Raw genomic sequence first — 18305 nt, 5'->3', positions numbered from 1 at the left:
AGAAGCTTTATTAACAAAGATTCACTTGGGCAATTCATAGGAAACTCACTGAACAGGATGGCATTGCCAAAATAGCCGGTAATTTTCATGCTGAGATATTTCTTCAGTTCCTTAAGTAATATAATAACAACCATAGTAAGTGGAATAACAACCACTGGTAATTTGTTGAGAGTATGATGGCATCCCAGTTGCTTAACCCTGGTTCCTCAAGATGACAGGAACTTGGTCCCTCACTTAGGAGCACCATGGCTGTCAGGGCACCTTTGTGGAACCTTCCATTGAAGCCTTCCAGATACCAGAAGCGATTGTATACATGCATGGCTGAACTGCATGGGGAAAAGGAACATTTTGGCGGCCAAGGTTGTTTGACATGTAGAAGGTACTCCAAGCACTGGGCCCCAGAGTTTCTTGGGCCTCCACATGTTATTTGACTATTAATGCTGCACCCTCTGCCCTCTGATAACGCTCTGGATTTTCTTCCAGTCCTGTCCTCTCTAACTATCACAAAGCTCTATGAACTATTTTTATTGATTTAATGAACCTTAACACTCTTGGAAGAGGGAAGGGGTGGTCTTTGTTACAGTTAGGGCGCTACTTCCTTCTAGAATACCACCTGTCCTCCCAGTGCCTGATGGATGAATCTTGATTAACCTAGGAAAATTCTGAATAACTGGTTTGGATCAAGGAATTGGTCTTTTTTAAAAAAAGTAATTACTCTCTTATGGCTCTAAGTATGATGTGGGGATAACAAAGTAAGTACTTGTCATGCCTGCACCTATATGTTTCCATGTCAACATCAATCTCTCTACTGGGTCAAATCCTGCTGCAAGAGAGATCATAACCATACACAAAATTGCTACATCACACAGTTGTTGTCTACTACACTGTAAAGCCTGATGCAAACATCAATAACTAAAATAGCACGTGGCAATAACCATGATTTAATGTTACATATGATGCTCTTCTTTAAAAGGCTGCATCTCCTTCTGGACAGCCTTTTGGAACCAACATCCCCAGTGGTGGGCGGAGCAATGAATGTAAATTTTACATTTTTGCAGTAGCAAGAGTCCTTATCGGTTCCAGAACACAGTCCAGCCAGAAAATAAACATTAGAGGAGGGTGAAGCAAGGCTGGGGAGGGTCTGGAGAGCATCCAGGGGCCTCATTTGGCCTTCAGAGCTGATGTTCTCCACACATGGTCAACATAGTGGCTTGAATCCAAAGCATCTCATGATCTGATCTCTCACTGGAATGCAGTCCCCAATTCATCTCTCTGAAGATCCTCTCTCATGTCCTATCACAAACTGTTTCAGAGGGTTCCCTGACCCTTAAAGAGAAGCTCTTTGCACCAGGAAGGAAAAGGAGAGGCCTGATGTAGTTCTTTGGACCCAAGCCTTTATGCTTTTGGAGTCAGAGAAAACACACAATAATTTCTAGGGCTCAATCTATGTGCACATGTGCTCTATGAATAGCTCACAGATAAGGAAACTGCCTATTTGAAATGTAGCAAGTTGGAATTCTTTTTTATTTTATCGCACCATTCATGGCATCCCATTTTCTTTATCCTCAACATCCTCATCTGTCACGTTAGGTTGACAGAGAGAGAGAGAGAGAGAGAGAGAGAGAGAGAGAGAGAGAGAGAGAGATTGGCCCCAAGGTCATATAGCAAGCTTTGGGGCTGAGCTGGCATTTGAATTCACATCTATCCAGTACAACAATCTAGGCACCACACCAAGAATAGGCAACCTTTGCTGCTCCAGTTGTTGGACTCCAATTCCTATCAGTTCCAGTCAGCATAGTCAACGGTCAGTTATTCTTTCTGGAACGAAAAGCTTGGGAAGTACCCTTCACAATGGGACCTTAATTGGATGGATCACTTTGATGTCCTATCCGTTTATACAATAGTCCGCCAGACTGGTCTATGACACAACGGTCCATGCAGTACATTCATCAAAGGCACTTCCTCAGCTTCTTGCTTCTCCCATCACCATTCTAGCAATGACATTTCCTACTCTGCACTAATCTTGCGAACAACACAGCTTGAACAAAGGGCTCCAGAGGTAGCAGAGTTCAGTGGAGCTGTCTCTTGTTTCTAAAGATGTCAGCTCACACTTCATTCATCTTGAGCAAGGGGGAAGTCGTGTCTCCAGCTCTTTTCTTAAGTCACTCAACAAGAAGAATCCACAAATTGCTGGCTCAGCTCCATTTCCTTTTCTACAATTCAGTGTTATGACCTTATATTTTAAGCCACAAGGCTTAGTTTATGAAACAGCAAAGCTCCTTATGGAACTTTATAAATAAAACAAACTTTTGTAGTTTTTATTGGTAAGAGGGCATTTTTACATGGCAAACCATGAAAAGCTGTCTGGATTTTAATAGCATTACATCCATTTAAACTCTTAGCTTCACCACCAGGCTGTTTTTGCAACTTATGCAAGTGCCACTGCTCCTGAAAAGGCAAGCTCTTGCATAACCATTATGGTGCAAACCATTTTATAATGATATCATTATTCCTCATGAGCCCGGAATAATAAAAGATATGATAGCTCAGAACTACTGCCATTTTACTTTGTGGGGAAGGATGTTGGAGAAAGACCCAATTGCAAACTTTCCATGAACACTTACTTGAACTTCAGCAGATCTTATGCATGATACCATATCATAGCACTGCAGATATACTGGCTACCAGCCCTAGTTTGAAATTAACTGTTCACTTGCTTGGATGCTTGGAAAACCTAATGTCCCTAACAAGAATCACAGAATTTGTGGAGATCTTGTAAGATATCTCACCTTGATGCACAAAATCCAGAGCTGGAGCATCATCACCAGGTAGCTGTCCAGCCTCTGCTTGAAAACCTTCACTTTAGATCAGGAGTGTGGAACCTCTTCCAGTTTCTTCACTCCATGCCTAATTTTATAAACCTTTATCCTCATCACCCTTAGCCACCATCTTTCTATCTATATTAATGATTGAGGCCCTTGCTAATCTAATGGCATTTCTGTACAATTGTTCTCCTATACAATGAAAGGTGTTCCTGTTATTCCTTTGCTGTGCATAGTCCATGCACCTTCCCCAAAGTAGCCATTTTGATGTGTCCTATCACATTCTACATTCCTCTTCCCCTAGACCTATGGCCTTTTAACTGTGGGGAAAATATTGTTTGTTACTATGGTAAGTATGATTATATATTGGAAACTACTCTGCGATCTTCTTATTGTACAAAGTGTTGCTTAACTGTTTTTGTTTAAAATCAGAAGAAATTAAGGAACATAATTTGGAAATCCAACAGCAAATTCAGAAGAGCCATAATTTTTGTTCGCCCCCCCCCCCGCAAAATACTTACCAACAGGCTGTTGGTACATTCATTGCAATCTCAAAGAAGAATGGGGATAGAGCAGCTGTTATAACCTAGAAAAGACAAGGAAGATGGTGATTTGTTACATCAACTTCCCGTAAGTTCATTTGCAAGAATATTAACACTCGAAAGAGATATTTTGAGAGGGGGGACAGTACAGAAAGTTAAGAAAACTTTTTTTAAACCAGGGCTCCAAACTTTAACTGATTCAATTGTAGATTAATCATTTTAAGGAAATAATTGAAGGGCATTACCTTGCAGGACACCGAAGTACCACTTTCCTCATCTTCAAGCCAAATGTTCTTCTAATTTTGCTTAAATTTGCTTAGATATTTTGCCTTTTAAGTTGAAGTTGCTATCAGCATCCTTCTGACCACAAGGACCCATTCAACTAAACTGACAGAGCTATTTGTTGGAATCATTGTCAGACGGTACATCTTTTAAACCTGCCTGTGCCATGATGCTGATGGGTTTTGATCTTGTTTACTTGCAAATCCATTTTATGTGTTACTGTCGAATGTTGCATAAAATATTAAGATTTCCATGTCCCCAACTTCCATTAAAATTAAATAAAATTGCCTTTTCCTTCCAGCGACGCATAGTAGCTTTTGTTTGTCTCGAGAGGGAAGGCATATTTCCTCTCGAGACAAACAAAAGCTACCATGTGTCGCTGGAAGGAAAAGGCAATTTTAAGATTCTGAAACAAAAGTTCATTGAGCTTTTGCAATATGTTCAAGCTATTGAACTGTAAAGCACCCTACAAACCAAAAACATTGGGTGAGCTTTCCTGAGGCGGATTGGCACAGTTCTCCGAGTTATTTTCCAAAAGAGTCCAGCTACATCCTGAGCTCTTTTAATCACTTGGGTCTGTTTGCCTAGGGGCATGGCTAGCTGGAAAGCTAAATGGCGGCATAATTCTGTGTCTCCAATCACCCTGGGACAAAATCGAAGCAGAGTGGATCCTATTGACATCTAATCAAAAAGTTTCATACAAGCCTCAGCAAGGTGATGATCCAAGGAATACAGGGACCAAAAAGCAAATCTGCAAGTTAGTTCTTCAGGAAGAAACAGAGGGAGCTCTGCCTGAGGCTTCAGGAGAGGCCTCAGACACTAACAGTCACAAGCCTAAAGGCAACATGAAGGCCCCCAAAGGAGGGAAAATAGCTGCCATAATGGATGAGGGCAGAGACTCAGATGAGTACATTAAAAAAATAAGGCAGGCCCTATAAACAGCCCTAACTCCATTTGAGCAGAAATTGGATATGCTTTCTAACTAAATATCAATTTATTTATTTTTTTTAAAAAACAAGCTGTGCACACAATCTTAGTCTAACCAACCAATCTGAGATCCAACTCTTACAAATGACGACTAGTTTTAGTTATGAAGCTGGAGGAACAACCAGACAGCAACAGGAGGAAAAATGGTTGTATTCCAGAGAACCAGGAAGTGGGGGACATTGTGCAATTCATTAATGACTGGATACTCTCCCTGAACCTAAATATACCACTGTCCCTCAATGACATCAAAAGAGCTCACCAGGTTCCAGGAGGCAGAAGCAGAACTGGGGGAGCCCCAAGAGATGTGGTGGTAATTCGCTTTGAACACTACAGGCTCAAAGACACTCTTTCCAAAGCACTGCGGAACGTTAGAAACCTAAAATACAGGCAAAGTCACCATTGAAATATTCCAGGATATCGGCCCAGCTACACTGGGGTGGCAGAAGGACTCTCTGGCCTTATACACCAGCCCTAAAAGAAGTGGGCATAGCATATTGCCAGGGCTTCCCTTTTAAGCTGATAGTCCGGCACAAAGGCAGAACCCCAAGCAGCTGATGCTTTTCCCCAGCTCAAGGACACAACAGCACCCTCTCAGGCTGGACAACAAAAAAAAAGGCAGAAAGAAATAAAGTATCTCCAAATAGAAGTAAGAAATTGTTTTATTTCCTTATGCCTCACTCCTCAATCCCTAACCTCCTTACTTGGCTGCTGTGGCTGCAGGTAGATAATTCCCTCCCTACACCATTCCTTAGGAACTACATTTCTCTCCCCCCCCCTTTTTAAAATTTTTATTTATGATTTCTGAATAAATAACGTTTTTTAGGGCTCACCCATTCTGTCATTTAATGGGGATAGTAAGCTTCCTGCATCCACATTAATTCTCTGTTGTCCATATGATGTTCTGCTCTAAATCACTGTCTTTCTACATTTTCGCCCCTCTCAGTCCAGATTTTATCATACCCTCTTCTCAGTGTATCCCTGAAAATCCAGACTGAGGAAGAGGAAAACATGGGGAGGCAATGATTGGTGGGAGAACATCAGACAGACAACAGAGAATTAATGGAGGTACAGGAAGTTTGCCATCCACATTAAACAACAGTATCGATAAGATCTCAGGGTCTCTGAAACCTGGGTTGCTGCCATAGTAGTGGCCTACATGCCAAGGAAAGAAGGTGATGCTGCCACCAACTGACCACATCCACCCTAGTTTAGTTTGATACACGTTTCCCTTGGGCCTTCCCTCACATTAAGCTGTAAACATGAACTCTGGCAGATCTAAGAAAAGGAAAGAGCCATGTGTCAAACAAGCAAAACATGAACTGGTCTCAATAGGCGCTGGACATCAGAGCCCTAAGCAGCACTGATAAGAAGCAACTCGAGTAAATAAAGTAACCTTAATGTATTTTCATAGCAATTAACTTCTGACCCAGCCTGAAAAAGTCACATGGTGCAGAGCAGCATCGACACTCACAGACACACAGCCAAGGAAAATATATTCCCTCTTCGAGCGTCCCCTCATCATCTCTAAATTCCCAACATTAAGAATTAAATTGCAATATCCCCCTTCCCCTCTAATTCCTGAGCATCTTGATGTTTTGCTGTCCTTTAAGGATATAGAAAAGAGCATTAACGTGACTGGAGAGTCCTTATTTTTTAAATACAGTGGTACCTCGGGTTAAGTACTTAATTCATTCTAGAGGTCTGTTCTTAACCTGAAACTGTTCTTAACCTGAAGCACCACTTTAGCTAATGGGGCCTCCTGCTGCTGCCGCGCCACCAGAGCACGATTTCGGTTCTCATCCTGAAGCAAAGTTCTTAACCTGAAGCACTATTTCTGGGTTAGCGGAGTCTGTAACCTGAAGCGTATGTAACCTGAAGCGTATGTAACCTGAGGTACCACTGTAATAGGAATTAAAATGATAGGCTAGGGAACATGAAGGGATGATGTTGCAAGAGCAGCTTTCATCATACAAACCATTTCTTTACCAGTGGTGATTAATATTTTGATCTTTTTTAAAAAAAACCAACCCAAAACCAACAAAATTGCTGAGGCTTATAAAACTGTAGTAAAGCAGGCGCAATCTCTTGAACTAATTCAGGAAGCTGCACAATAGCTATCGTGTCTGCACAGGTGAGCTAATTCCTCTAGTCCAGCGATGGGAAAGATGTGGGCTGCCAGATGCTTAAGTTCCCATCATTTGTGACCACTGGCATGCTCGCTGCGGCTGACTGGAGTTGGACCCCAACATCCTCTGAGGGCCACAGGTTCCCCCGACATGCTGTGGTCTATTCACAACCACATCTCCAAAGCGTCCTTCTCAATCAGACCAAAAACCCATCAAGTCCATCATCTGTGGTTTCCCATCATTTCTACCCAGAATCCTGTGAAAGCGGATGGTATTCAGTGGTAGATACGACCTCTGAACACGAAGGCTACATTTAGGCATCGTGCTCAACAGCCTGAGGGACTTATATAGCCTTCCAGGCATGCTCACTATTCTAAGCCGACAGTTTTAAAGCATGGGGGGCGGGGGGGGGGGGAATCAGCTCTTGACTAAATATTAACAAATTACTGAAATGCCGGCATGTTCTTCACAATTGTCAGCAGTTGTGAAATGGGAAATTGTTATCATACTTCAGTCAAGTTGTAATCGTTTGGGAGGGAGGTGGGCTTGGAAACAGCACAAGAAATCTTAAAAAAGCATTATTTATGTCATTCATCAATAAAAATAGCTTGTCCTCACAAATATGTCCATACATTTGGGAATATTTATCTATGGTAATTTTCCATTTATAATTTAATTTTCTAGTTCATGACTCCGTTGGGACAACATAGAAAACAAAACAATTCCTAGGCCAGATAGCAAACTGCTTTGCTGATGCTGTTTCAGATTACGCCCCAACAATAATACAGTTAAAGTCTTGATTCTGCCACTTTTTGGCGTGTTTTTGCTGCTTCTCAGATGATGCAATGGAAAGAAAATCGACAAGTTATTTTTATTATAGCAGAAAGGGACAAGGAATGACAGCAAAAACTGGGGTTGTTCAACATTTTAGAGATATCTATGAAGAGATAAAATGTTGTAAAGTTTTTCTGTAGATTTTTACAGAAATTGCACATTGATAATTTAAAAAGCATTTTATGAAATCATGCTGGAGAAAATAGTTTGGAAAGCCAGGAGTCAATGTGTATGGCAGTTTTCCCCAACCTGGTGCCCCCCCAGATGTTTTGGACTATAAAATGATGTATTCTGTACTAGTTTTGTGAATCTAATTTATTGATGATTTGTATACAGTGGTACCTCGGGTTAAGTACTTAATCTGTTCTAGAGCTCTGTACTTAACCTGAAACTGTTCTTAACCTGAAGCACCACTTTAGCTAATGGGGCCTCCTGCTGCGCCGCCGGAGCACGATTTCTGTTCTCATCCTGAAGCAAAGTTCTTAACCTGAAGTACTATTTCTGGGTTAGCAGAGTCTGTAACCTGAAGCGTATGTAATCTGAAGCGTATGTAACCCAAGGGACCACTGTACTCTTCACCACCGTGATATATATATTTTCAATGTTGGCATAATCAGAAGTATAGAAACCTTTGCAAATAAAAATCCTTGACTGTTGGTCATGCTCACTGGCATCTGTGGAGCACCATATTGGGAAAGTCTGGCATAAATATGGAAGAATGATCACTTGCATGATGTTGGCTTTCCTCTTCCTCTCAACAGGACAGTCCATTCTCAAATGCTAGTGATGGCATGTGTCAAATGGGCTGGTCTCTCTAACTGAATAACAATGCTCTTGTGAGCAAAGAAGCTCCCTTTGTGTATCACAGTTCCTTTGCCCATAAGAATTCTTCAGAATAAGGGAAAACATGCATTTGAAACTCCACAGGGGGGGAAATCCAGTGAGTGGGAGCTGGAGCAAGGAAATGGTGGGAGGGAAAGGGTCATGTGCTCTCTCCCTCTGCTCCTTCACCAGAAGTGACTTCATTTTCTAAAATAGACAATGCGCTAGCTACTGCTATAATAATTTGTGCATAATGTATATTTTGAGCTTTGCAGTATCTTTGATAGCTGTATCAAAGTGTTTTAGACACTGGTGGTGGTTACACCAAGCACCTAGGTGGACACAGCCAAGACAAATTAACCCTATATGTTTCATTTATCTTGGTAATACATGCCAAGGTAACTATCAGCAGATATTTCTCTCCAACCACCTTGCATTTACCAGAAGAAAAGATGGCACCAAAAAGGTCTCTGACCTGCCTTCCTTTGTCTTATCTTTATCCATATTTCCATATGCTCCTACCTACTCCACCATTTTCAAAACCCTCCACCTGGAATGGCACTTAGTGATGCAGGGTGGAAGGACAAGATTTCTGTGTAAGATTTGAGAGCCATAAAGAAAAAACAAAATACAACAGATCTTGAAAGGAATATTAGACTATTGTGTTATATAAAAATGGAAATTGTACTCTCTTTGAAGGATGCTTGATATAAATGGTGTAATTTTAAAATCTTCTGTATAAGCATATTTTGCAATGCTCTGGTCACTGAACATCTGGAATCTGTACTTGCAAATTAGCAATGGAAATTATTCCCAGACAAAGACTTGTTATTCTTTCCCTTCCATTTAAAATTATGTTTATGAATCATAGTTCAGCTTAGAATTTCCCAAATATAAATCATTTAAGAAAGAGACTAAATAAAAACATTGGAATGCCAAGGTGGGGATGGAAAGAAATATGGATAATTCTCATTGATAAATTTAACCTTGATAGATCCTGGAAGTCAGTTTTCCTCTTGTAGTGGGAAGCATGAGTCGGTAGAGGTGGCGTTGCATAACCAAAAGTGATATGGGTCTACGACGTGTTTATTTAACTTGATGTGGTTGTGGTTGACTGGGCACTGATCACCAATAAGCATCTTTCTTATTTTGTGCCACTCAGGTTGGATCTTTCACACAGTTTATGTGATAGTCTTAGACATGGGAGATCAGCTGGATAGCTCAGCTGGTTAAAGTGTGGTGCTGATAATGCCAAGGTTGCAGGTTCGATTCCCATAAGGGACAGCTGCATAGTCCTGTATTACAGGAGGTTGAACTAGATGAGCCTCAGGATCCCTTCTAACTCTATGATTCTATTATATTCTAAAAGGAAGGAAGAAGTAATGATGGATGATGGGAAGGGAAAAGATGGTTGCTTTCCAGTTGCTATTTATTTATTACATTTTGATCCTGCCCTTTTGCCATGATGGGGCTCAGTGTGGTGTGTATCTAGGATTCCCAGTTGATCTTCCAACTAGGTACTGACCAATCTCAAACCTGATAGGCTACATCAAGAATGCTGCACCATATGCCTTCATACTATGCCGTGGAACCATGGAATGGCTGCAAGTGTTGGGACCTGGGAAATGTAATCAACTGGTTTGCAAAGACTGTTGCCTTAAGTATAACTGTATATCCGGGCAAGGAGGAAGTATTGATGCAAGACTGGAATATATTCTATCCTAGTTCTGTAACTCAGCCATAATAATGTTACTGCATTAACTCACAATATTACCATGTAAATAGTATTTCTTCATTCTCTTCCTTGGGCACTTCTTGTCTACATTTAAATTGTGGTCTGCATAGGCAACTTTCTCCTACTTTTATTAATTCATTCATTGAATCACCCTAAGGTCGCAGGGTGAGTTACACATCCAGTAACAAGCAATAAATGCAACACAGTAATTAAAAGTAAAATGTAAATCACTAAAACCTCTAAAACCAGCACCCAACCATCTCACTCACAGTATTTCTCATATCTGAAAGACAATATAAATTAAATGTGCCACTAATGCTCAAAGGCCTAGTAAAATAAGAATGTTTTCCGTTGTTGCCAGAACCTGCTTAAGGGAAGCTCATTCCAGAGCTAGGGTGCTGCTCTACAAACATTCATTGCTAACTAGTCGTGTTGTTTAATTATTTGTCTAACAGTACATAGTTCTGCCTTCCTGCATATTCTGTTTAGATGCCTGAGTGCAGTTAATCCACTGAGAGCTGTAAAAAAATGCTGTATTACAATTTTAGACATTGTTTTTGATAGTTTAAATAGTATGAGCAAGATGAAATCTAAAATATTTATTAATCAAATGTATACACTGCTTATCATCACAATGTGACCATAATGTAGTATCAGCTTGTTAAGGGATTTCTACTGATGTTGTATTTTTAAAGAGCCAGGGACACTTAATTCCACTTCCTCGATAAATTTAATAATTATGTTAGATACCAAGGTGTTGTTATGGAGACAGTTTTGAAGACTTTGAAGCACTTTCAGTGCAATAATTAGTGCTGGATGCTACACGACTATTATCAAGCTATCTCTATGGAAACCAACCAAAAGCTGACTTAAAGCTGCAACAAGACACCTGCCCCAATCTTTTCCCTTACATCCTGTTCAGATATTGAAACTGCACACAGGTTGAACTGTCAAATTCTGAGTAATTCTATATATGCATTCTGGCAGATACACAAGACATACTTAGGACCCAAAATTGAAACTGAATTAAGACAACAGAATGAGTGTTTGCACACATGTTTTTTTGAACAGGAAACCAAAGGAGGAGGAATTTGCCCCTCTCGCAGTTCATGTGCAGGTTCTCTGATGTGAAACATGCAATGCTCACAGAGGATACTGTGAGGATTTGAAAAACCCAAACATATCACGGATACAATATTAAGGATTTTTATTTTAAAGGATGTTTATGATCACCATGAAAATCATTATTGAATCGGTTGTCTTATTTAAGCCAATGGTCACGTTGCCACTAATTTTATCCATGATACAATCTGGAGCCTAATCTCTGAATAACAGTGTAACCAGAAATGAGGTTGTCACCATGGAAACCGTTACTGATGAACCAAAATGGTATGTCTAGAAACTGATACAGTTCCATACAGCAACACTGGATGAATATATGTCATTTTATTGTGGGATTCAACCCTTGACTTTTTCACCTCTTCAGATACAATAATCTGCAGGTGCATTCACAAAATCAAATTATTATCACACAAGAATAATACTGCAGCCCAGTTTGACCCGATAATCACAAATGCCATTTAGAATTACCACCCCACACATTAATTTGCTTTGGAGGAGAGGATGAATACCATCCTTTTGCCACTCTAATGATCCATTCATCTAATAAAGGTGGATATAAAGTATAGTTGGAGGAAAAAACTATTTACAGTAGGTTATAATGAGAATAGGGACACGGGTGGCGCTGTGGGTTAAACCACAGAGCCTAGGACTGGCCGATCAGAAGGTTGGCGGTTCGAATCCCGACGACGGGGTGAGCTCCCGTTGCTTGGTCCCTGCTCCTGCCAACCTAGCAGTTCGAAAGCACGTCAAAGTGCAAGTAGATAAATAGGTACCACTCCAGTGGGAAGGTAAACGGCGTTTCCGTGCGCTGCTCTGGTTTGCCAGAAGCGGCTTAGTCATGCTGGCCACATGACCCGGAAGCTGTATGCCGGCTCCCTCGGCCAATAAATCGAGATGAGCACCGCAACCCCAGAGTCGTCCGCGACTGGACCTAATGATCAGGGGTCCCTTTACCTTTACTATAAGGAGAATGGGCTGGAGTTATATGAAAGAGTGACAGATGCTCATTCTTAAATACCTAACCAAAACAGAGCTGCACACATCTTACCTTTGCTAGGAAACTCCAGGCTGCATACTGTCCTGAGGATGTGTTGCTTTTCAGCTTCATTGTATATAAGGTCAGAAGGAATCCCAGAAGACCACTGCAGAAGGTGGTAGTAGACAGCACCATTAATGGAGAGAATTCTCATTTTCAACTAAGGATCCCTCCAGGCCGGAGGGTGTGTTCTGCAAGATGTCACTGACACAATAATAGTGCAATAGTGGTAGATTTATACAGTACTAGACCATCCCCACAAATCATTCCACTTTATGAGATGTTCTGCAATGCTTCTAGAATATTACTGCACTATTGTTGTCTGTAGGGGCACTTGCACTATAGCACAACAAACTGGGGGGGGGGGGGACCCTGGGGAAGAACACTTTTGTTCTACTAGTGCAGGCTTCCTCAAACTCAGCCCTCCAGATGTTTTTGGCCTACAACTCCCATGATCCCTAGCTAGCAGGACCAGTGGTCAGGGATGATGGGAACTGTAGTCTCAAAACATCTGGAGGGCCAAGTTTGAGGAAGCCTGTACTAGTTCAAGATACCTACACTAGAGAATGAAGCTTCCCCATACCCCATAGCCCCCTACAAGCATTGAAAATGTGTTCCAGAAGGTTGGGGGACCCTCCAAATAAGATTTGGGGGATGCGCAGAAGGGAGGAAACAGCAATGCCACTGCCCCACTGGAATTCCACTGGTGCTGCTTTGGATGAAAACAACCCCTGGAATACTTGTGGAATAAAAAGCAATAGGATTTCAGCAGGAAACTATGGAGCATGCACTGGCTGAAAACAAAGCAGAAAGCCCACTCTGAAATGTCTGCAGCCACTAACAGTATTGAAAGTGGGATCAAATATAACCACCACGATAACCATCATGAGCACAAATAAGCAGGAACGCACCATAGAAATGACATGTGGAGAAGCCCTTACATCCTTCAAAAGTAACAGCATTACAGAGATGAACACTGAAAACTGCAGTGTTTATTGGACAGGGCAAAAGGCAGTGGCTTGGCTCCTCAGTTTGTTTTCTCTGAACAGGAAGCTTTAGATCTAGCACAGAATCTCATTGGAGAAGGGAGAAGGAGGTAATTTTCACCACTTCCCCCTTCCTCCTACAGCTGCTGCAACACTGTTCTACAGTGTCCACCATCTTTCTGGAAATACTTTTAGGGATGAACAAACTCCTCTTCCATGGGTGACAGGATCCCAGGAACAGAAATCTGATCCTAGGATGTTCCCACCAGCAGCATCCAAGCTCAGGATCCAAGCCAGTGTTCTGTAATGACTGCAGCATTCTGTCTGGTTATAGGAAACCCAGATTCAAATATCTACTCAGCCTTCAAGCTTGAAGCCAAGCTGAGCTTATTGGTGAAAGGGCAGGATACAAATATTCTATTATATCATTTAATTCATTATATTCATGTATTTTATTGTTATTTCAGCAGCTAAACTCATGGAAATGTTGCTGTAAAATTTATCGCCATGTCCAATAGAGCAAAGCTTTTGGGGTTTTTTTCAAATCAAGCAATGGCACTTAATCACTAAGCAGATATTCCCAGGATTGTAAATCGCCTTACAGTACAATCCTGGGCATGACTAATTAGTGTGCAGAAAGACTGGCCTAACTAGGGGTTTTGGACACACTTGAACCTAAAAATAACTAGGCAGCCACTCAGCAGTATGAGAGGCCAATCTCACCAATCAATCAATCAATCAATCAATCAGTGGAACTTTGGGCAACATGTACTACTACATGCTTAGGAGATGAACAACAAAGAATTCAATTCTTCCTGGGTAGCAAGCAGTTTCCACTTGAATTAATGGGATTTTTGTTAAACTTTCCCCTTTTAACCAACTTCCAAAGCCCTCCAAATAACAAGATGTACAGGAAAATAAATCCACATGCTAATAATGGAGTATTATGGTCTAATTCTTTGTAATCACTGAAAACAATGTGATTTATGAAGACTAATCCAATGTTGAGCCTTCAAGAGACGCCTTCAGTGAATACTTTGCCATAGGATGCCGAGCAATTTTGACATCCCAAAAGTGCTGTGGAAAAATATCGCACAACATGTGCTTTGAGAAGCCCAGCTCACGGAGGGGGTGGGAAGATGTGGAGAAGAATGAGAGTGCTGAGTTCTTGATCCTTCTCAGCATTTCGGTGGTTTGTGCCAGAAAAAATATTGTCCTTTTCAGGTTTTACATGCCACTAACTTTGACAAACTCATTCTGGTAAAGGAATATTACCTGGCAAAGCAACTGCTGTGAAACCTGTAGAAGTAAAGGAATGGAAATTCCAAGGCACTAAAGAGATCACCTGTGGAATAAAATAATTGATTCAATGGGAAAACTAGCAAAAAACACTCAGTTAAATCTCTATACAGAAACGCCATTTAACAGGTATCCTTTGGTTTAAACATGTTTTTATAGCTTCTGGACTCCTTAATTTGCCATTACTCTTATAAGGCCCCTTTCTCACCATTTGGAGCTGCACCTGATTCTTATTAGCAGTTCAAAGAGAGGTTGCAGGAAAAGGAAGTGGTGTATTTTTAGTGAACACATTTCCACTTGCAAAAAGATCTATGTTGGATACTGCATTTTCCAATGGAAAAGCATAAGCTCTGTTCACTGTGTTCACTGTTCGTGGTCATGAGGAATTAATTTGTTTCCATTACTGGCTTAAAAGAATATGAGAGAACATAGCTGGAAACTGGCCTTGGAAGGACTGATCCAATATTGCTGTAAACCTGGAACACTCCATGTGGTGGCTCAACATGCAAATTTATAAATGAGAGTTAATTGCAAAGGCACCCCAACTCTCCAGGCCCCCCCCCAATATTTCAATCTACAAATCCGCATGGTGCTCTGAACTTTCTGCTGTTTAGAGAAGGTGCAGCACACAACTAACATTCTAAATAAAGGTAAAGGTAAAGGTACCCCTGCCCGTACGGGCCAGTCTTGACAGACTCTAGGGTTGTGCGCTCATCTCACTCTAGAGGCCGGGAGCCAGCGCTGTCCGCAGACACTTCCGGGTCACGTGGCCAGCGTGACGAAGCTGCTCCGGCGAACCGGCACCAGAGCAGCACACGGAACGCCGTTTACCTTCCCGCTATAAAGCGGTCCCTATTTATCTACTTGCACCCAGGGGTGCTTTCGAACTGCTAGGTTGGCAGGCGCTGGGACCGAGCAACGGGAGCGCACCCCACCGCGGGGATTCGAACCGCCGACCATGCGATCGGCAAGTCCTAGGCGCTGAGGTTTTACCCACAGCGCCACCCGCGTCCCTAAATAGACAACACCAGAACTTCAGTTTCAGCATTACAGTTTGGACCAGGTTATATCCCATTAAAAACCAGTAACAGAAATAAATGTTTGTGTTTCCGTTGTACAAAATAAAATATCAGGTAGTATGACCAAGTTTCTAAGATTGATTCCAGCTTCTAAAACTCCCAGTTAAATCACACTTCAATCTACTGGTATGCGCTACATCAGGCATAGGCAAACTCGGCCCTCCAGATGTTTTGGGACTACAAGTCCCATCATTCCTAGCTAACAGGACCAGTGGTCAGGGATGATGGGAGTTGTAGTCTCAAAACATCTGGAGGGCCGAGTTTGACTATGCCTGATCTACATGCAATTGTTATGATAGGCAAACAGAACTCCCTTTCTAGAAAAGATTTCCCAATAATTTCAGTGCAAGGAGACACTCCCCGCTGATGTAGTTTTGTATGTACAGATCAGCTAACTCCATAAAAAGGAACAGATACCTACCTAAATGCAAGTGACCCACCTGTGCACCTGAACGCACACAGACCTACAGATCGGGGGGGGGGGATGTATCTAACAGATTATATTCCTAAACAGCATATGTAAGAAAATGAAACCATACCCATATAATTAAAAAACCCAGTTATAATTTTTTTACCTGCTGGGTGGGATGCAAAAGCCAACATCACCACACTGAAAATAAAAGAGAGTACAGTATTAATTCCCCAGACTGAACAACGATGTCACAGATTATGCCATCTACCACATTTGTAATTTAAATAATGTAGACGCTTCTGCAATTTGAGCTAAAGGGCAATAGAAAGTGTGTAGATGTGAGGTTTTGTCCTCTGCCATCACACATCAGACAGTATCCCTTTAGGAAACAATACAATAACCAGAAATGTTTTCTGGATATCTCTATAGGATTATTTTTGTGTCTATATAGGAATGTGTGATAAGGTCGATGCAAGGTTCTTAAACACTGCTGCAAGAGATTTATGCTTTTCCCCTCTGGCAAAATTCCATTTAGATTCCTCAGAATGCAGTGATTGCTCTGAGGCATGAAATTATACCTTACACTGCTCAGAGTGTGTCACACTTCTATAATGAGCTATTAATGCATGCAAAACCAGCTTTGGAGCCCCATAACCTCACGATCTTGCTAATAAAAAATTTCAGTTGCCTTTCACTGCTATGAATGATTAAAGTGAATATGATTGACCCCATTAATGCCCCCCCCCCAGCTTGGGTGTCTATGGAGTTTGGAGCAGATTGAGTACTATACTTTTTAAAAAAACACAAAAAAACCCCTCAATTTCTGCCACAAGAAAAGCTGTGCTCTGCAATAAATTATGCAAATCATTTTTTCATACTTAATTGTGGTTATGCTACTAAAAGAAAGTGGCAGTCATGACTCTGGAAATCTGATATCAGCTACTCTTTTTCCTGAGATTTCAAGAGAAACTTGCCTCCTCACTTTCAAGCCCTCTCTGCCTCCATAAGGTGACACATCCCTTCCCTTCCCCTCCTATTATTTATTTATTTATTTATTTATTTATTTTTATTATTATTATTATTATTATTATTATTATTAAATTTGTATACCACCTTATACCTGTAGATCTCAGGGCAATTCACAACATAAAATTACAATATAAAAAACATTGAGTTAAGGGAGCTGGGGTGCAGGTGGAGGGGTGTGCTTGTGAAGAATGGCAGGGGAGGGAAGATAAAGTCTGGAAGCACCTTGGAATTTAAGGTGCCTCTCTTTAAACAGTGGGGGTGCATGCACTGCTTGCCTACACTTATGTTCTACTTGTAGAATTGTAAATAAAGCAAATATTATGGAAACCGCCCCCCCCCAAAAAATGGCACAAGTCTTCACTACTCTCTCTTCCAAAGGAAATCAAACCCAGATAGATTGCCCTGAAGCAAAAAACAAACAGAGAAAGAAAGAATGCAAGTTTTACCTGAATGCATAGTTTATATATTGTTGCTGAGAATCACTAAAAGAAGAAAATAATTTTATCTGTTATTTGGGGGGTGAGGTCTAAACGCAGTGATTCCCACCAAATATTACACCTAAGAATCTCTAAAAACCAATTATATGATGTTAATGTTATATTATTACTCATGACATGTTTTCTTTATATTGATTTGGGCAAAACTACCCATGTTTCAGATTTCCGCTTGCCTGACTATTGTTGGCAAACCCAAGACTTTAGCACAGGAGTTCAGTCACAGCTCAGTAGCACACAACAACCTCTCTGCACTCCTGGTTGAGTGCCAGAGAAGAAGTGCCCTGGGGAAGGTGGAGAGCTATATTTATCCAGGGGACACAACCCCACTCAACGTGAGCCGCCAGTCATAGAGAGTGCACAGGCCAGACTGACCCTTGCAGGCCATGAGAACAGGTAAGAACCAGCCTGGGCACAGCTTCCCAGAATTTCTGCCCTGCAGCTGAAAAGAAATTGCCGGGACAGTGTTTTGACTCCTGAAAACGGCATTGCCAAGTTTCCAGGTATAACGCCCCTGTCCAAAACATAAATGAAAGGCGACATTATTTTCCGCATGTTCGGAAGTTAGCAGGGTAGCTGGTCTACAGTAGGAGAGGGGAACCTGTGCCTCAAATGTTACTGGACTCCAAAAGCCTCAGCCAGCAAGGCCACTGGGTCAATGATGATGGGAGCTGGAATCAGGCAACATCTAGAGGGTT

At 41.4% G+C, this 18305-nt stretch overlaps 1 protein-coding gene and 1 long non-coding RNA gene across 3 annotated transcripts in view; one reads left to right on the top strand and one right to left on the bottom strand.

Annotated features, from left to right (window-relative positions):
- TMEM241 (transmembrane protein 241) overlaps positions 1–18305 on the bottom strand; it is a 39136-nt gene that overhangs the window by 1488 nt on the left and 19343 nt on the right. Inside the window, exons 10-15 of one of the 2 annotated variants that reach the window (XM_081013140.1) lie at positions 17560–17595; positions 16248–16282; positions 14570–14639; positions 12321–12414; positions 3344–3408; positions 149–823 (exon numbers count right to left, since the gene is read on the bottom strand). In XM_081013140.1, the coding sequence (XP_080869266.1) occupies positions 814–823; positions 3344–3408; positions 12321–12414; positions 14570–14639; positions 16248–16282; positions 17560–17595 (310 nt within the window). In that variant the 3' untranslated portion in view covers positions 149–813. Of the gene's footprint in view, positions 1–148; positions 824–3343; positions 3409–12320; positions 12415–14569; positions 14640–16247; positions 16283–17559; positions 17596–18305 lie in introns of those variants that run through there. The other variant, XM_081013139.1, reaches the window with a different exon arrangement.
- Positions 1490–1805, top strand: LOC308481108. Its single transcript, XR_013988452.1, has 2 exons — positions 1490–1590; positions 1625–1805. It is a non-coding gene; the product is annotated as an uncharacterized lncRNA (long non-coding RNA).

This window comes from Podarcis pityusensis, assembly GCF_964106645.2.
Source record: "Podarcis pityusensis genome assembly, chromosome: 7".
Taxonomy (NCBI): Eukaryota; Metazoa; Chordata; class Lepidosauria; order Squamata; family Lacertidae; genus Podarcis; species Podarcis pityusensis.
Note: the sequence above shows the minus strand (reverse complement) of the source record. Positions and strands in the feature narration are given on the sequence as shown.